The following is a 21,151-nucleotide window of genomic DNA, read 5'->3' on the forward strand; positions in this document are numbered from 1 at the left end:
AACCTTAAAAAAAAAAAAAGCTTAGCTAAGGAGCCAAATGCCTTCCTAAGATTTTCTCTAAGATAATATATCCAAAAAAGAGAAGGGAATTTTTAAGGTACAGATATGTTAAGAAAATAAAATGTTTTCATCAAGATTCTTTCAGTTAAAAGTGATAGATTATCTTCAGGTTAGCTTTGATACAAAATAGAGTTTATAAAAAGAATACTGGGTTATCTTATCTCATTAATGGAAGGTTTAAAAACAAGAAGGGGTCATGGGCTTCCAGAACAAGTGGAAGCAGGAACAAGAATCCTTTAGAATGCTGTCTTTCCTTCCCCCTTCTCTTTTTGTTGCTTTCTGCATGACAACTTTCTACAGCCTGGCTTCCTTCACATGTCAGGGGACAGCTGCTGATGTTTTCCAAGTTGAACATCTCTGGCTTCTTGTATTGACTCCCTCTTAGTTATAGTTTGAACACATCTGATTGGCTTAGATTGGGTCCTACATCCTATCTTGAAGTAATCAATAAGTCTATCAACAGTGCTTAGGATAGTGGGGTTCTATAAAAAATCACAACAATGACTATGATTATGGCCATCCATAGAATTATAATTTCTGGCCCAGCAATTCTACTCTTAGGTATTTACCCAAGAGAAATAGAAATTTATGCCCATGCGACTGTCCAGAATATAAAAGAACTCTTACAACTCAACAATAAAAGATGTATAACCTAATGTTAAAATGGCAAGAGCCATTTTACACATACACAAAGATGTATAACCTAATGTTAAAATGTCTGAATAGACATTTCTTCAGAGAGGATATGCAAATGGCCAATAAGCACATGAAAAGATGCTTAATATCATTAGTCATAGGGAAATGCAAATTAAGACCATAATGAGCTATCACTTCATACCCACTAAGATAGCTAAATAAAGACAGATAATAACAAGTGTTGGTGATGATGTGGGAAATTGGAACCCTCCTGTGGTGCTGGTGAGGCGGTAAAATGGTACAGTCTCTTTGGAAAATAGTCAGATATGTCCTCAAAATGTTAAACATAGAGTTGCCATATGAATCATCAATTCCACTCCTGCTTAGGTACCCAAGAGAACCGAAGGCGTATATCCACACAAAACCTTGTACGTGAACATTGCAACATTATTTGTAATAGCCAAAAGGTAGAAATGAACCAAATGTCCATTAATTGCTGAATGGATAAACAAACTGTGGTCTGTCCACACAATGGAATACCATTCAGCCTTGGAAGGAATGAAGTACTGATGCATGCTACAACATGGATGAACCTCAAAAACATCATGTTAAGTAAAAGCAGCCAGTCACAAAAGACTGCATATTATATGATTCTGTTTATATGAGATGCCCAGAATGGACAAATCCATAAAGATTGAAAGTAGGTTAGTGGTTGCCGAGGGCTGGGAGAGCAGTAAAGAGAGAGGACTAAATGGGGCGTGATTGTTAATGAGGCAGGATTTGTCCCCAGGGGGCTGAAAATGTAGAATTGGAGAAAATGTCAGATACCCCAAGTGTCCTGGCACTTGGTGAATCGAAAAACACCTTTCCAAAGGCCATTTGATAAACCTGAAAAAGAATCTTACCTTAGTACCAGTAACTCAGCTTCTGAAAGTGTATCCTAGGGGCGCCTGGGTGGCTCAGTCGTTAAGTGTCTGCCTTCGGCTCAGGTCATGGTCCCAGGGTCCTGGGATCGAGCCCCGCATCGGGCTCTCTGCTCCACAGGAAGCCTGCTTCTCCCTCTCCCACTCTCCCTGCTTGTGTTCCCTCTCTCACTGTGTCTCTCTCTGTCAAATAAATAAATAAAATCTTTAAAAAAATAAATAAATAAATAAAAATGTATCCTAATGAAATGAGAAACTTCAGCAAATATCTATATACAAGAATGTTTCAACAGTAGTTTTAATCAAAATAAGATGGACAAGATAGAATTAGCAAGCAATAGGGGATTAATTGAACTTAATATGGTGCATCTATACGTTAGAATTTTATGTGTGCACTTAATTTAATGTTTTAAAAGAATAATCGCATAAAATACATGGTTATGTTATTTTATGTTAATAAAAAATTAAGTTACAAAAGATGATGCATAGTATGACCCCAATTAATGTTTTCACAGTATAATTAACCTGTAAAAACGGCTGCATAAGGTGCAGTGCTAAGTCTTTTTAATTTTTGGTTTATTGTGTTTTGTATTTCTCTTTGGAATGGGTTGGAGTATATATTTCTGTACATATATAATCAGAAGACAAAACAATGATGAATATTGAACGGTCACTAAACTCAAGCTAATGTTGTTTGTGTGAACATTTAAAAATATTGTTCAGTAAACATTGAGGAATTTCTAATTCTCTCTCCATGGTAGGAGTCCCTTATCTGTATATAAGTGTTAAGTTAAGGCAGGGTTTTGCCAAAGCAGTGCTGTTGACATTTTGGGCTGGGTGATTTTTGTGGTGGTGGGAGGACAGACAGGGAGGTGTGGGGTTGCCCTGAGCAGAGGAGCGTATTTAGCGGCCTCTGCCCCCATCCCCACTCCATGCCACCAGTACATTCCAATGTTACAACAAAATCTTGTCTTCACATAGCACCAAATTCCCTGGCAGGACATTTATATATCACTGAATTAAAGGAGCCATCTTATAAAGGAAGAAAATTCTGGATTATTTGAAAGCAGGATTTATCTATTGTGAAGTTCTACCTGTTTTCTCAGACCCACGCTTGATTTATAACTAGGGTAAACACTGTTTCATCAGGACACCAAGTTAAATAGCAACTTAGCAAAAGAGCTCTTGACTCTCATTTTAATTTCTATGTAAATTGCATGAATCTTCATTACATTTTTTTTGTCTGAATATGTATAGCACTGATCACTTGTGTTGCTCTTGATTATAATGCTGGTCTTTCCATGCTCCATTCAGCTCGCTCAGCCATAACTGGAAGCTGTGCCAATGATGGTGTTCACCTTATCAGGGGTACCAACTTCTCTTCCATGCCTTTTGCCACCATATGTGGCGATGAGATCCTGTCTCCTGTCACCATCCTAGGTCCCGTGCTGCTCAACTTCTACTCTAATGCTCACACCACAGACCTCGGATTCAAGTTTAACTATAAGATCACCCGTGAGTAACCACAATGATAGAGTCTGGAATTTACTTCTTGTCTTGAGTAATTCCCATAAGGAGTTTTAATTGTGATTCGTACATCACCAGCTTTAAGACTTGGGCACTTTAAGGGGAAAAATGATCAAATAGATGCATGGTCCCAAAATACTCAGGCATTTTCTTTAAAAAAAAAAAAATGGGGAAGATCTTCTTCATGAACTTTAGCTAGAACTACTCCTTGAAAATCAAATGGAAGATTGAGATTTATGTTGATAATTTAAGTTAGAATGAATGTTCCTACTGTCTTTAGTTGGTAGTACGTTATGTAAAGGTATCTTTTTGGCCTGGACTATCCAGATGCCTGTCTCATTTCTCCAAGTCACTTTGCTAATGTGAAAAGCAGTATCTTATAAATTTAGAAAAAAATGGAAAATAATATCTTTATAATCTTCTGGTAGGAAAGGACTTTTTGATAATATACACAAAGCACAAGGTCTAAAGGAAAAGAAAAGATTAATGTATTCAGCTATGTTATAATTTACTACTTTTCTATTTCAAAGGCAAAATGAGAGGACAAGTCTTGGATTGAGCAAAAGCCTTTGTAGTTACTAGGATCTTTTCATTCTCTGTAGACCATTTAATTGTGTATTTGAAAATCATAGATTATATTTCCCTATTTTCAGTAATCTTTTCCTCTCCTGCAATAAGCGTGGTTAGCTTACTGACCATTTTTACCACATCATCCCAGTTTCAGTGAAATGGGCACACACATCTGACAAAAGCTTTGTTTTGTTTTGTCTTTACTTGACCAAAGTCACTTACTAAAGTTAAATCATTTTCTTTCAAATAAATTACTGTTCCCATCCACAAAGAAGACTTGAAACTATTTATTCATGAAAAAGGCCTTTATACTTCATTCACGTTAGCTGTTACCTGAGTCCTGACCCCATTTAGAAAGTGTGATTGTGTGTGGCTCCATAGGTCTGTGGGCACAAACAGAAGAGATTTGGGCACAGTGAATGTTCCTTCCCCTGGTTGTCTTGTTAAATAAAGAAGAGCATTGGTTTGTTTTATTCTTTTGGTACCACTGGTGTTTTGGAGACTTGCATGCTGCTTTATGATCTTCTACTCTTTAATCTCTCATTTTCCCAAAATACTGTATGTAAGGTTTACCATATCTACAATGAGAATGCCATTTAAAGAGTGTTGACATTAAGATTTCAAATCCTGACAATATACAAATTTGGAAGTTACTTGGGCAATGATAAGCTTTCAGAGACCACATAATTGTGTGTAAGCTGAAATAGAATAATGGCTACACAAATCTAACTTTTAATTCTCTACAGTTGTCCCCAGGGGTCTGAGCACATGAATACTTATGGGTGTATAGAGAAGAGCCTTCCTCGAAATGTGGGCTTACCTGAGGGAATATAAACAAACTACAAACAACCTTAAATGGTAGCCACAATTTGTTTATCATTTTTAAGAGATGTAAATGGAATATGTCCACTGACAGTGTATAAACCATAGAAATATCATCAAAATATACTAACATTATAATTTTAGAATCATAAAATAAATAGAAGCTTTTCTCACCGCAATGAGTGGGGTGCTTTCCATCATTGTGTGGCATAGTCTCATCCTCCTTATATGTAAAGCCAAGCAAAGATAATCCTAATTTTACATTTTTTATAATGGGGTCTTATTGTCATTTTATGGCTGTGGTTTTATTGACTAATAGAAACAACTAATGGCTCTGGGCCGTTGATTGCTGGAGTCAGGGCGGGGGGTGGGACTAGCTTCCTTGGGCTTGCTGAGGACCAGTAATACAAATTTGGGCAAATAGAGTCCTTACCAGGCTCACAACTAAACGGAAATACAAAGGACCCCAAAGCTATGCATTTGAGCCCACAAAGGGAATTAAACTTGAAAGTTCCAAAAACTATTTCCAACACTTCACATTATAATACTCTGTCTTGACAGAGGAAACTCTATATTTAAGATTTTTAATCTATATTAAAGATTTCCAGATCACAGTCCTTCCTGGGCCCAGATGCTCACAACTTGCCTTGGATTCTGTGTGCCTTTCTCAGCTTCCAGTTATCTCTGTCATCTCTCTCAACCTGTCAGTTAAATATAGGGAATGGACAGTTACACCCCCACACATGAAATGTTCTCTCTCATTGTTTTCATTCTGGTCATTAATTTGACCCAGACTTATTCCATTGCAAGATGTTCCTTAAAATATTCTCTGCTGCTTCTACTCTCTTACTGTCTCTTCCCCCCGACCTTAGTGGAAAAATCAATATTATTTGTAAACAATGATGAAGGGAGATTTAAGTTCTTTAAGACAAATGGTTGGTATCTCTCTTAGGGAAAAAGGTACAATAGTAATGAATATCTCAAAATTATTTTTTTACACTTGGAGTAATAATTGTTTTCTGTCTTCTGTTGCAGCCTGTGGTGGAGTATTCAACTTCTCCACTGGGGTCATCAAGAGCCCCGCCTATTCATATTCGGACTACCCTAACAACATACACTGTTCGTACACCATCATTGGTAGAGATGACAGAGTGCTTCAGCTCAAGTATGTAAAACAAATGTACCTTCTTTACGGTCGATTCAGCTCCACTTACAGAAAAGATATTCCTTTACAATAAAGAACACTGATTCTTGCAGGAGGTATATAAGAGAACCTCGAGGAAGGGAGAGGGAAGTTCTTGTTTGGTAGTATAAATCCAGGTGTCCTGCCCTCCATACAGGCCAATAGGGATTAAGGGGAAAAACAGGCACTCTATCGGTGAAAATGAGAGTTTTAATTTTCCAACAGTTTCAAAGGAGCTTTGTATAATGGGTTGTAAAATTATAAGCCTGTCTTGGGAACAGCAAGAGAAAGTATTTGATTTTTTTGGGCACTTATTATGTACAAGGAACTTTAATTGGTACTTTCCATAATTCTCTTTCATTCTTTAAACAGTTGTATGAGGCATATATTATTAAACCCATTTTACTGATGAGAAAATTGAAGCTCAGATGGGTCAAATTACTTTCTCAATGTGATATGCTATTAAATGAAGAGTCAGAATCTGAATTCACATCGTATTTTATCCCAAAGCCATGTCCTTAATATTTCCCTATGCTATCTCTTGAAGGGCAAGTGTTTCCTGACTACTTAAGGAATGTATTTGTTCATATATCAGAACCCCTCTAAACTAGTGCTAGACGATATTGCTTACATCATCAGTAAAACTCTCCCCTAATCCTACCTACTCCCCACAGTATTGATTAAGGGAATATAACCTCCATTATCAGTGATAAAGGTCAAAACCACATTCATCTGAGATGATGTATTTGTAACTCTTGTGTTTCAGTGATATACAGCATATGGCAGAAGACTCCGAAATTTCATGTAGCTCACAGCAATCTAGAATTTTTTATAGAAGGTCGAGATGGGCTAGAATCTTTCTTACCTACCTCCCCACTAAATGGGGATCACTTTCATCCGTAAAAATTGTATACTCTCCACTGTTTGTCTCTAGAAACCTCATATGTCAAATGGGTCTTTGGACTGTTAAAGTCTCATCCAGCCTGATTGGGTTCCTGTACCAGACAGTAAGCGGTCTAGAGGCTGGACCTTGAAGAAATCTGCAGATCTCCCCCGGGACTATTTGTAAGGAAGCTGTGCCCCAAGGGCCAAAAAGTCCTTTAAGTCCAAGGGATAAAAGAATAAACAAAAAATGCCAGATGGTCCAGAGCAGGAGGCCTATGAAGGGATCACCTGCCTAGAATGGCAGTATAAGAGGTCATTCTTGTCACGTGCCATGGTGGCACAGGATTTGCTTCTACATGTGTAGGATTATAGGTGATATATATACTGTATGTTTTGATAACATGTATTTCTGTTTCCTATGTGGACCCTGGGCTCATCATAGTCAAAGTTCATATCAGCATGTTTGGAAAATTTATTATACTCTTTCTAAGAACCTACATTCTATAAAACAGATATTATCCCAGGCTTTACAGAAATTGTAGACATTAGTAAAACATGAATTCTTCTACCAGTGTTCTCAAAGTATACTGGCAACATAAGCTTTCCTATCAATGGGCTTTTCCAGATAATCTTCTGTGCTCTAGAAAAATGATAAAAAATAAAAAGCCAAAACAGCTTTGAGTCCTCTTGGAAATGCAAATCTTTATCTTTCTTTATGGATTCATGTTGTAGAAAATAAATGTGTTACCCAAGGAGAATAAAAAATGGATGTAGTATTTTTGGAAATTATCTAGCTACTGTCCTGTCATCTTCTTTTACAAGAGCATTAAATATTACATGTGGTTGAAGAAAATAAAGAATTTTTCGTCTTGTTCTTAACCATCAGTTTGAAAAAATTGAACTAATTAAAGCTTTATAAAAATTTTGCAGATCCTTTTTTTCCTCAAGGCTCTTAGAAGGAATTTTCAAATTAGATATTTTCAAATTATTCTGTATTAAATTTTATTTGAGAGAGAGAGAGAGACAGAGACAGAGAGAGAGAGACAGAGAGTGCAAGAAGGAGCAGAAGGAGAGGGGCAAGCAGACTCCGTGCTGAGCGCAGAGCCCTATCTCCCGACCCTGAGATCATGACCTGAGCTGAAATCAAGAGCCGGACACTTAACTGACTGAGCCACCCAGGAGCCCCACAAATTATTCTGTATTATATGTTATTATTGTAGCTGCTAGCAAAAAGGAAAAAACAACTGAGAAAGCAGAAGAACCTACAAAAATGAGGGCAGGATATCAAATAATTTAAACAGGTTTAAGAAAAAATAATTTATCATAAACCCATCCTAAAGCCCTAAAGATAAACCATGTAGAAAGCCTTGCTTGTTTGGGAACTCTGGGAATAGTTACTTGACATAACAGAGCATAGGCCTTAGATTAAAGTATTATCTCAGGCCAGAAAAGTGAAGTTAAGGATGTATCTGTCAGGATAGTTACAAGTGGTAACAAACATGCCCAAGGCACAGTAGCTTAGTGAGTTTATTTCTCACCTGTATGAGTATGTCCAGTGTGGCCTGGTCACTTAGCAGCCCAGGCTGATGGAAGCTTCATTTCTACATTTGAATCTGTGATCCATCACTGCAGTGGGAAGGCAAACTGAGTAGTAATTTTTTAAAAATGTCTTCCAAAAAGGGATAGGTATCACTCCTGCTTATATTTCTATGGCCAAACAAGTCTTAAGGCCATGTAGAACCTCAGAGTGTGCACAGAAGGGCAATTCTCTCAAATATCAGGAAAGCAGAGTGCTGGAGATATGTGGTGAAGTTCCTGTAACAACTACAACAACCTTAAATGTGAATTTTTGCTTATAGCCATCAAATCAGTAAAATAGCATATTGTTTCTAGTATTTGCTATCAAGTAAAGCATGGATGTTCTGCTTCTAGCCTTTGTCTTGTCTCGTTTGTTTTGTTTTTGTTTTTACAAGAATGAAGGGTATAATGTAATGGAAATTCAAATGGAGAACATCAGTATTAACAAGGTTCATTCTACAGGTTTAGTGACTTTGATGTGGTTCCTTCCACATTTTGCTCCCAAGACTACCTGGCAATTTATGATGGTTCTAACATCAGTGATCCCCTTCTCGGCAAATTCTGTGGTTCCGAGCTTCCACCAAATGTTAGGAGCAGCAATCATAGTTTGCTTCTGGTATTCAAGACTGATTCATTTCAAACGGCAAGAGGTTGGAAAGTATCTTTCCGGCAGACACTGGGTAAGAATTTGGGATATGTAAATCTATTTTTCATGACTGTTACTTTTCTGCTTTACTTATTTTTTTTTCACCTGACTAAAGTTGCTTTTCATTTAAATTTCAAAGAATATGTCACATAAAGTTTTGGTTTTAAAAATTATATATGATATATTTTGATTTAAAAATATCACTCACCTAATATACCTCTCTGGTATACAAAGGTAAAGTCTCCCTACACAACCATCTCTAATGAGACCTGAACTTCATTTTACCACTGACAGAAACGACAGTTTAGCCTAAAAGCAGGCAAGGGCCCCATCAAGAGAGAAGGCCTCATGACCTGTGTTGACTTTGTCCTTAAAATGATGAGGAGCCTTGGGAAAATTTTAAGTAAAAACTTCATGGCTTCTGGAAAGATGATAGTGGTAGCAGGGTGGAGGAAGGTTGGGGCAGGGGGACCCTATGACTTGAGAAGAAGCTCATTACAGAATTCCGGATGGCAAAGGTTGAAGGTTCAAACTGACACAGTGAGAGTAGAAACAGAAGGAAAGGTAAGCATCTAAGAGAAACTGAGAAAGTAGAATGCTGTAGATCACCCTCATCCCTCTGATCCAAAGCCAAGCTTACCTTAAGCTTTCTTTACATTTGATGTTTTACTTTTTTGTGCATTTTTCTAAGGGAAGCAATTAGACATTTGTATTGTGAAAGCTTCCCGATAAAACATAGACATCATGGCAAATTGTATCAGAAAACCACCCTGCCACCTATCCTACTTAGCTATATCAACATCACTTGAAAGCACGTCTCAGGGGCAGACAGGAGTGCTGCCTCAATAGAATTTGCCTAAGTGAGGTGGCGTACAAAACACAGAAGCTATTTTGAAAGAAAAATTCATTTTCCTTTGGAGATTTTTGCACAAAAGAACCCATACATTCTTGCCTTTAGCACAGACTTTAGAATCAAATGACATATATTTGCATTTGCTCTTGTTACCTGCTTTCAAGTTGTTTTTCTTTTTCCTAATATATTCTCACATGACCATTGAAATAGTCTTATGCTCTCCACTGTTGTCATCTGCATGAAGCTTCCCGAGTGAGTCAGTCAGCGTTCCCTAGCCTCATTAATTACTGTTTTTCTGAGCTACAAAGAAGGCATTTGGACTTATTATAATTTTACTGAACTAAAGTGGCACAGAAGGGAAATTCTTATATTGTCAAATGCATTGTTCATGTATGAGCACTGGGCTCTTTCGGTCAATTACTGTTTTCCTCTGGTCACAGTTCTAGGAAGGGTTCAAGTGCAAGGAGCAGAAATGGAATGTCATTGATTGTCAAGAGTGGTGTGATCACTGCATTTCATGATGACGACTTTTGCCTCTTTTTCATCTCTATAAATGCTCTCAGACACTTGAAAATATCTCAAAATCCCTCAAAAGGGATTTTGAGTAATCTTTAACGGTAATTTTTTTTGCTGAAAACCTAGGTGTTGCCTTTTTATATTGCTTTGGTCTCACAAAGCCTTCAAGACCACACATATAAGCCACACATATAAGTTTACTGGTCATTCTGTAAAACTTTTCAATTTTGTTTGTTTTTTTTGTTTGTTTATGGTAAGGAAGTAGGGGAAAGAGCAATTAAGAGTAGATTGAATTCTTTTAGTTATAGATCTGGATTTAAAAAAACAACAGCTTAGACTTGACCACTTGGATGCACCTTTCACTTCTGTCTTATCCATTTAAAACCACTGCACTTTCCCATAGAAAGGGGAGAGCACCTCTGTGGACCCGACAGTGAGTTTTCAATAGTCACATGAATTTTCGACAGTGGATGTCCAAAACTGTCAGTTCAGCCTGGAAAACAGTATTTTCACAGAGCAAATAATTGCTGTGAAGAGACCATTTTAGTCTGTGACATTCCAGTTTAGTTCATCTTGACTAACACACTAGAGTTTTGCAAATTTGCCTTTTAGATGATACATTTGACAATACTTTATATACATCTGCTTCAGTTTTTCAGAAGTCAGTGGAGAGCCCACTCATGTAACTATGTGATTTTGAGGTGAACTCCTTCTTCATTTGTATTGCTAATGGGTCCGAACAAATTTGGGGCAAATATCCCATGGTTTGTTGTTAATTAGTAAATATGTAGGGAAATTAAATTTCGTCCTTTAATTTCATGGACGAAATTAAGTTTCGTCCTTTCAAGTTTCGTCCTTTCTTTAATACTTCTGTATTAAAGAACCATAATGCGTAGGATGTAAGGCCCAGAGAAAGCAAGGCAGGCCCTTTACAGGGGCTAATATCTAACTATAAAGTGAATCTCCTTTCCCCCTGCACTCCAGCATTCTATGAATAATTGATCCTGAGAGAAGATGACCAGCAAAGTGATCATGCCAGGCATTAGGGATCTGTGAAACTCTGAAATTATCTGAGTGTTTTTCTCAAGAGAGTGAGATTTGTCTGATTGTCAGTGGTATCGAGGATCTAAGAAAGTTTAAAAAGCCATCAGTCCTGTGGATTTGGCTGAAATGGGAACACTGTCTAGTGCAGAATTGACATTTATAAGTACCCTTTGTTCTATTAATTTCTGCTCGTTGAGTTTTTGCCCCTCCTTGATCCCCAGGGGCTACTTTGGCCATGATTGTGCTTACATGTGTGTCTTGTGAAGCATTTCAGACTTGCAAACATGTTTTTAAACTTCCACAGCCTCTGTTGCTTCTTCCTGTCCTGGTCTCATGTCAGAGTGCTGCTCAGTCAGTCTTAGTCATGACACGCTCATCACATTAGACACCAAGCTTCTAGCTATTTGATTAGATCGGGGATTTAAAGTACATAATTTGTGTAGTACCGTGGTAATTCCATTTGTTTTTTAAAGTAATGTGTTTATAACACTTTAGCAAAATGTCAGGGTCAGAAACTGACCCTGGCCTGATTAGGTATGAAATTGGTAGGCCTTTGGATCAGTGAGTAGCCAAGGAGAGAGTAAAGAGTGACCCTTAAGGATGACATTTCCTAGAAGGACAAGGACGTGATGTCACCCGGAGACTATGGCAATATCATGACAGGGGGTGTCAGTGACTAGAGACTGGAGACACTGAACGTGTGACTAAAGCTCCCAGCTCCCTCTTGTCCACAGTCCATGTGCGGAGGATGAGGGCCACTGCCTGTCCCTTCCTCGGGTAAGTGCCATATAGGGAACAAGTCAGGTGGCAGTACAATTAGACTCACAGACCTTGCTGTGAGGCAAAGGCAAAAATACCAAAGTACGTGTTTAACAAGAACAAAATAAATCGTGCTCCACAAGGATGGAAACGTGCCCATATGGGAGGGGCTGTAGACTAGAAAGCAGGTGACTATGACCTAATCATCCCATTACATCATTGTCCGGTAAGATGCTTTTAGAAAAGCCCTTTAGCATGTTTGAGCTCAGTTTTTATCTGCTAAAAAGAAGATCAGTTTGAAAAATTACCACTATCTTTCTCTTAAGAATACAACGGGGATGAAGTAGCTAATTCCTGTAAAGTTCCTTAGATGTCCAAGAGGAAGACTGTTACATTATCAGAAAATAATGCTGTGGTCTTGGGCTTCTGTAAAGCTCCATGACCTGCCCCACCCTATCTCTGGAGTATGTACAGCTGGGGTCATTATCATCAAGAGGACCCCTCCATGGAGTAATGATTGTTTTGTTCATTCTTACTCACTTTGCACTGAAGTCTAACCAGCAAACCCTAAAGTATGTTTTATAACCTAAATCTGAAATCAAAAGCTAAATTTTTCACGTATCGATACTACATCAATATTAACAGGCTGTGTGAATGCATTAAAGAATAGGTGGACACATTGTACCTACTTAATAATTAATTCTCTTATATGTAATATAAATGATATACTATACATTGTATTGTATCGAGATGTACCTCCTTCTCAATCATGGTTCATATAGTTCTGCTGTGACTCGGGGTAGTAAATTGGATCACTTTCGCCCTCAGAGAATTGGTTGGGAGTATTAGATCAGACTCAACCTCTGGGTCATGTGTGTCTGGCCCTTGGATTTTTGCCCACTGCCATAACATCTGGAAAATGTCTCTCCAGCATGCTAAAGGAAGGCCCTGGGAGCAGTGGGAGGAAGCTGAGGGAGCTGAACCTGAGTTTGCTGGTGAGAGGGGACGAGAGAAGGAAAGGGGAGATCTCTGACAAAGGCAGTGGGAGTCTGCGGCCCTAACGGTGGAAAATATGGTCAAAACAGATGGAGAAAAATATAACAACATGTCAGAATCAGACTCTGGTTTCTAGTTATTTTTTCAGTTTCAGTTTCGGTGTTATGTTTGGACTTTGAGAGGCATTCTAAAATTCTGTAGCTAGATGGTAAAAGAATAAAGTTAAGAACATTCAGGGACTCTGAATACTGATATGTGTATGTTTCCGTGTGCTTCTTAACAGCCTGATAAAAGCTGCCAAACCATATTACTCTTGAAAGTACGAGTGCAGTAAGAGCGTCGAGTTATAACTTGAATAATTTTATAAATCACTGCTCAAGTAATTCTCAGTTTAGCACTAACGGGGGGATTACTTGAAAGCAATGGTGTTTGTTCTCTTAATGTCATTTGCTCCCTCTGATGAGGTCTGAGAATGAGATGAGCTGAAATTGTACACCCATTTGCAGAAAACTAGACTGAGTTTATTTCCACCCACTTATTTAAGCCTTGTAACTTTCACTGGTGATCGGATTTCCCTTGAGAGATACAAAGACAAGGTTAGCTGCAGTTTCTTCTTTGTGGGTTTTATTGAAAAGGGTTTTTTGCTGAGCAGAGAATGTGGGGCTACAGTAAAGAAAACAGCAATGCTTAGTTCACCAAAACCTTACAAAAACAAGTAGACAGGAGTAAAATTCCAGATCAGCAAAAGGAAAGGAAAGATTTTTATTAAAATATATTCCAACGTCAGAATCTATGCCCCCTCCCCCCTGGAATGACCCGTTTGAAGAGTAGGGCTGTTGTTGGGGAAAAATAAAACCAGATGGTATTATGGAGACCGAACTGAGTGACAAAATTGAGTTAGTGGTAAATCATAAGCTAACACTGGAAAACATTCGGGTGAACAAGAGCTGGAAAGTAATTATCCTGCATTAACCTAGGCCACACCAGCCCTCCTCAAAATGGAATCTAGTCTTATCGCAGATGTTCTCAAAACCAGGTGTTTTGAGTTAAATTATTTGTAACCACAGGTTCCCTATAATAATAATTATTATCCTTACTCGGATCAGCTTGACTTTGATGTAGTGTTTGCAGGAGCATAAATGCAAACTATCTCTGGCTAGCAATAAACATTAAAAAAAAATTCTTTGGTTGTAAATCAGTTGTTTAGAAATGAAACATCATTAGGGCCGTGGGACTCTATTCTTCTTGTTGTCATGGTATCCAAAAAATCTATTAATTTTGTGGTAGTTGTACTTTCTGCTCACTCCCAAATGAAGACATCGCAAAGTCCCAGGGCATAATGATAGTGACTGCCTGTCCCTGAGCGCCCACTATGTGCTAGATGTAGGACAGAGGCTTTCCCTAGATGGTCTCATCTAATCCTCACAACTGCCCATGAGACAGGGATTGTCCCATTTTACAGAGGAAGAAATAAGAAGTGGAGAGATTAAGTAATTTGTCTGTGGTCAAATAGTGTGTAAGAGGCAAAGCCAAGCTTTGAGCCAGGTTTGATTGTCTCCCAGATTCACCCTTTTCCTAATCAACGCCCATCACCTCTGGGGCAGTCGGTAAATGGAGCCAGGGACGAAGAGGGATCGTGGGGGTGAGTTTTCTGAAAGGCAGGTCATTTCTTTAGTTCCTTTTTGGCCTAGATAGAGCTACTTTTCTCCACTTTGATCTTCTCCTTGATACTGCCTGCTTTCTAGTACCAGCATTCCAATTTGTACCTAGCTCCAAATAGTGTATTTGCTCATATGCTACCACTACAAAAATAGTGTGTATGGTACAGCAGTTGCTGTTCTCTTATAATATTAATATTTGTCATAATTTTATATTATAAAACAGTTATATTTATATTATTCTGCCATGTTATATTTATAATATAAATATTGTGTAATATGTATATATTTATATAGATATATGGTATATTTTATATATATCTATAGTGTTTATATTATAAATAGTGTTGATATTTACATGAAATACTGTGTATGTATATGTAACATATATGTATACGTAATACACACATATGCATATTATAGCTCATAATACATAATATATTAATGTAATTCTAAAATATATATGCAATAAAATCACATATCCTTCTCATGTTGACAAATATCAGACAAATGTCACATCTGTTTTATTGGCTTTGCATGGCATATTGATAAAGAATTAGCACAGTTAAGTGGAATATAATTGCCTTAGAATGTAAAGGTAATAGATCTCTGTATAACAAATAAAACCTTCTAGTCCAAAATTATGGCTTCCAATTTAGTAAAATTCCTCACCACAGGATTCTAACAAAATGAAGGAATTTGGGCATTTATTTTTATGATATAACCCTGATTGGTACTCTCTTATAAAGATTAGTTTATGAATTGGGCAACTAAGTCACAAATACATTATGTAACTTGCCAAGGTCACTTAGCAAGTCTTGAGCAGAACTGGGAAAGGAATCCCTGTCTCCACTTTGTCTCCACCAAAGTAATAAAAGTTGAAATATCCATAGCACAAGTGTAAATTAATATATCAGCAAGAACAAAAACATAGTTCTGTGTCCCTCTTTAAATTATTTTTTTATTTTTTTTTAAAGATTTTATTTATTTATTTGACAGAGAGAGACAGCGAGAGAGGGAACACAAGCAGGGGGAGTGGGAGAGGGAGAAGCAGGCTTCCCGCCGAGCAGGGAGCCCGATGCGGGGCTCGATCCCAGGACTCCGGGATCGTGACCTGAGCGGAAGGCAGACGCTTAACGTCTGAGCCACTCAGATGCCCCTAAATTTTTATTTAAAAGCTATGGGATTCTGGGGGCACCTGGGTGGCTCAGTTGGTTAAGCGACTGCCTTCGGCTCAGGTCACGATCCCGGAGTCCTGGGATCGAGTCCCACATCGGGCTCCCGGCTTAGCGGGGAGACTGCTTCTTCCTCTGACCCTCTCCCCTCTCATGCTGTTTCTCTCTCGCTTGCTCTCTAATAAATAAATAAATAAAATCTTAAAAAAAAAAAGATTAAAAGCTATGGGAATCTGGGTCTGGTTTTATGAATTCTCCCTCTTCTATATCGAAATCTATTTTATGACTGAAGAGCACGTTGCTATTAAGGCTTCTTTCTCTAAGCAGAACATTTTTTTAAAAATTTATAACTTTTGATTTTGTAATTGTCAATGTTAAGTAAATAAAGTCATACTTCTTTTATTTTTTATTGAAGAATAATTGACATACAAATATTGCATTAGTTTCAGGTGTACAACATTGTGTTTCAATATTTATATACATTACAAAATGTTTACCATAATAAGTCTAGATACCATCTGTCACAAAACAAAGTTATTACAATGTTATTGACTATATTCCCTATGCTGTGCATTATATCCCAAAGTCTTACTTATTTTATAAGTGACAGATTGTACCTCTTAATCCCCTTCACCTATTTCGTCCAATTCCCCCACTCCTGTAACCATTCATTTGCTCTCTGTAAGTCTGTTTGGTTTCATTTGTTCATTTATTATGATTTTAGATTCAACATGGAAGTGAAGTCATATGATATTTGTCTTTCTCTGACTTATTTCACTTAGCATTATACCTTCTAGATCCATCCATGTTGTTGCAAATGGCAAGATTTCATTTTTTATGGCCAAATAATATTCCATTGTGTGGATCTATGTATGTATGTATTTGTGTATGTAACATCATCTTGATCCATTCATCCATCTTTGGACATTTACTTTGATTCCCTATCTTGGCTATTGTAAATAATGGTGCAATGCACATGGGAATGTCCATGTCTTTTCAAATTGGTGTATTCATTTTCTTTAGATAAATACCTAGAAATGGAATTGGTGGATCATGTGGTAGTTCTATTTTTTACCTTTGGAAAAATTTCCTGTTTTCCACAATGGCTGCACCAATCTCCATTCCCACCAACAGTGCAAGAAGTTTGCATTTTCTCCACACCCTGGCCAACACTTACTTTTTCCTGTCTTTTTGATAATAGCCGTTCTGATAGGTATGGGGTGTAAGTCATACTTCTTTTAGATTAGTGGAGCCGGCACATGAATGTATCCTGTATTTTACAAGTGATTAAATTTGCTCTGCTTGCTGAAATCTAATACTCAGAGATTAAATTTACTTAACTAATAGATCTAACATCATTTATCATTGCAAATTTTTAGCTAAAGAAGCATTTTCCTATGAAAATACTACCTCTTAGGCAGTGTTTTAAATCTTTCAGTGATATTTTTATTGTTATCCTGCTAATTGTTTCTTGGCAATCAAATATGTGCTAAAAATCAACTAACTTAGCTTTAAAAACAGGTTAATTCATAGGACAAACATGTTATTTTGTTAAAAAAGATATAAGTACATACGTACATGTACATAGACATAATATGTGCATAATATAACAACAACTCTACAAATCAAGAAATATATTTAACTCCAAGAAATCCCCATGTAAACATATGCTAGATGCAGAGATCCATCTAATAATGATTTACATTTTCTATTCATTCCTTCGTTTTTTATTCAACAATATTCACCAGCTGCTTGCTGTGCAGGCAATGAACTTCTCCCTGGCAATACAAAGATGAACTGAACAAGGTCCCTACTCTTGAGAGGTTCATTCACATAGATGAGTTAGTAAGTAATTGTACATTTGGTGTAATAAATGCTTTTTGACAGAAGTATGTGCAAAGGGTAGTGGAGGCAGAAAAGAAGGGACCTGTGATACTTTGGTGTTGAGTATAGAGGACACAGGATTGTTAGAGAAAGCATCACAGAGAGTGTAAATCCTGAATTGTCCGATTGTTAAAAGAGTGTAAGCTCTGGAGCAAGACTTCTTAGGAACAAACCCAGTTCTTGTCCATCCCAACAGGTTTGACCCTGGACACTTCACTTTTCCTCTCTACATCTTGAGGATCTCCTTTGTGAAATGGACAAACTCATAGGGACTACCTGATAGGGTTGTGGTGAGATTAAACTAAAATATTTCCCTGGCACTCATTAAGCATGTCATAAATTTCAGCCATAAAGAGTAGTAACTTGGAAAGATGAGAAGACATTCATTGGGAAAACATTCTGTAGAGAAGAAAAAGCATGTACAAAGTTGCAGGTGCATCCCATTTCAGAGGCTGCAGACTGACCTGCACATCATTTGATAATGCTTTGGGGTATGAGGTGGAGAATGGTAGGAGCTGAGACGGCAGAGAGAGACAGAAGCTACGTGCAGAGGGCCCCGTACACATAGAAGGGAACCATGAATTGTTTTGAGCTGGAGAGTACTATGATCTAATAGGTTCATTTTATTTATTTATTTTATTTATTTTTAAGATTTTATTTACTTGACACACACACAGAGAGAGGGGGAGAGCAAGCACAAGCAGGGGGAAGCAGCAGAGGGAGAGGGAGAAGCAGGCTTCCTGCTGAGCAGGGAGCCCGATGTGGGGCTCGATCCAGGACCCTGGGCTCATGACCTGAGCCAAAGGCAGCCGCTTAACCAACTGAGCCACCCAGGCGCCCCTAATAGGTTCATTTGAAAGAGCACATCCTAGCACCTGTATGGACAGTGTTTTGAAGTAAGGGCAGCATTTTATGCAGGGAAAAATTAGGAAAGTATTACAGTTGTTTTGGCAGGGGATGATGAGAGCAGTGTGAAAATAAAAAATGTAGAGAGATGTAGAATCAATGGGACACAGGGGTCTTTGAACAAGGTACTGCCGCTGTCTGATGATACCGCTATCCAAATACAAAATTACCAGGAAAGGATCAGGTTTTGTAGGAGAACATAATAATTTTGGGTTTGGGTATGGAGATTTTGGTGCATTTAAGACATCCAGCTCATTTTCTGTAGTTCATCAGATAGAAGAATTAGAAGCTTAGTAGAAATATCTGGGATAGAGTTTTGCCTGTTTTTACCTTGAGGCAATGCAGTGTGGCGCATACACACTTAAAATTATATATTCCTGGTGAACTGACTTGTATCATTATGCAATTTTTTTGTAAATGCTTCTTGTCTTAATGTCTACTTTTTCTAATTAGTATCACTTCCCTAGCTTTCTTTCGTTCGTGTTTGCTTGGGATAGTTTTCAACCTTTCAAACTTTTCCTATCATGAAGAACATATTTAGGTTCTGTTTTGCTTTGTCTTTCAATTTGAGAATTTCATATATTTTCAACTAATGAAATCACCAACATTATTGGATTTAAATGGACCCATTGTGTTATTTGTTTTCTGTTGGTCCTACCTGTTCTTACGTTCCTTTATCCTTTTTTGGCTTTTTTCTTTAATTAATCAGTTTCTGTCGTTCTCCTTTTTAAATCATTGCTTATACATTCTGTTCCTCGTCTTTAAGTGATTACCTTAGAGATTACAACATTCATCCTTGACTCACTAGCATCTAATTTAAAATTAGTCCTTTTACCACTTCATAATAAGTATAAGGACCTTAGAACATTTTAAATCTATTTATCTACTTCCTGTCTTTTGTGCTATTAATGTCAGTTGTTTCAACTCTACAAAACAAAACATTTTTATTGCTTTATGCAATTAGTAATTATGTGTATTATCATTGCTGTTGTTTTTTTTTTTCTTCCTCAATTTTTCTGCCTCCTATGGGACCAATTTATTTCTTTTTGAAGAATTCTCTTTTGTGATTTTTTATTTGTTGGAAATCTTCTGGTAAAAACGTTTTCAGTTTTGGTTTTCCTGAAAATGGTGTTAGTCTGTCTTAAATTTTGTGGGATATTTTCTCTGAATGTAGAATTCTAGTGTGGCATTTATTTTCACTCAGCAATTTAAGACGCTACTCCTCCATTTTCACCTGATTTCTAACATTTAGTTAGAAAGTCATTGTACTTTCTCTGTGCCCATACTTTGGGGCCACTCCTACCCCCCATCATCCCATTGTAGAGTGCTGTACTCTATAGTGAGCTCTGTGTGTGGGGGGGGTTAATTTTCGCCATTCTGCTAGCTGTATATTAATATCTCACTGTGGTTTCAATTGGCATTTCCCTAATGGTGAACAATTTTCGTGTGCTTTTTTTTGGTCATGTGTGTGTCTTTTTGGTGAAATATCTGTTCATATCTTTTGTCCATTTTCTAATTGGACTATTTGTTTTTCTACTGTTGGATTTTGACAGTTCTATATATATCCTCATAGTAGTCTTTCTAAGGTATGTGGTTTGTGAATATTTTTTCCCAGTTCATAACTTACCTTTTCATACTCTGAACAAGACCTTTCTTAGAGTAAAGTATTTAACTTTTATAAAATTTAATTTATCAATTTTCCTTCTTAAATATCATGCTTTTGGTTCTAAGAACTCTTTGCCTATCCTGAGGTCCTAAAGATTTTCTGCTACGGTTTCTTCTAAAAGTTTTATGGTTTACATTTTTCATTTATGTCTATCATCCAGTTAGAACTCATTTTTGTTTAAGGTCTGACATTTAGATTGAAGTTAGTTTTTTTTTTCCTCTCAATGTCCAATTGCTCTAGCAATATTTGTTAAAAAGACTATCCTTTCTCCACTGAATTGTGTTTGCAGCTTTGTAAAAAAAAAAAAAATCAGTTGAGCATATTTGTGTGGGTCTATTTCTGTGTGTGTTTTTTTTTTCTTTTAAGATTTTTTTATTCATTTGAGAGAGAGTGAGCCAGAGCATGAACATGAGCAGGGGGGAGGAGCAGAGGGAGAGAGAGGCTGCCAGAGGGTCTCGATCCCAGGGCCCCAAGATCATTACCTGAGCTGAAGGCAGACGCTTAACAACTGAGCCACCCAGTGTCCCTATTTTTGCTTTCTATTCTATTCCATTGATCTGTGTGTCTAAATCTCCACCAGTGTCATACCGTCTTGATTATTGTAGCTCTATAGGAAGGCTCAATATCAGGTGGAATGATTCCTCCAAATTTATTCTTCTTTGTCAAGATTGTTTTAAATATTCTAGGGCCTATACTTTTCCATATAAATTTTAAAGTAAGCATTTTTTTAATATAAACAGAAAGATCTTGCTGGGGTTTTGGTAAGAATTGCATTAAACCTATGCATCACCTTAGGAATAATTGACATCTTTACTATGTCAAGTCTCCCAATCTATGAATATGTATGTCTCTCCATTTAGTTAA

General features: G+C 37.3%; 1 protein-coding gene across 1 annotated transcript in view; it reads left to right on the forward strand.

The window, feature by feature from the left end:
• Positions 1-21,151, forward strand: part of CUBN (cubilin) — a 265,132-nt gene that overhangs the window by 216,553 nt on the left and 27,428 nt on the right. Inside the window, exons 57-59 of the mRNA XM_027595548.2 lie at positions 2,934-3,134; positions 5,574-5,703; positions 8,647-8,864. Coding sequence (XP_027451349.2) covers positions 2,934-3,134; positions 5,574-5,703; positions 8,647-8,864 — 549 coding nt within the window. The remainder of the gene's footprint in view (positions 1-2,933; positions 3,135-5,573; positions 5,704-8,646; positions 8,865-21,151) is intronic.

This window comes from Zalophus californianus, chromosome 9 (assembly GCF_009762305.2).
Source record: "Zalophus californianus isolate mZalCal1 chromosome 9, mZalCal1.pri.v2, whole genome shotgun sequence".
In the NCBI taxonomy this organism is placed as follows: Eukaryota; Metazoa; Chordata; class Mammalia; order Carnivora; family Otariidae; genus Zalophus; species Zalophus californianus.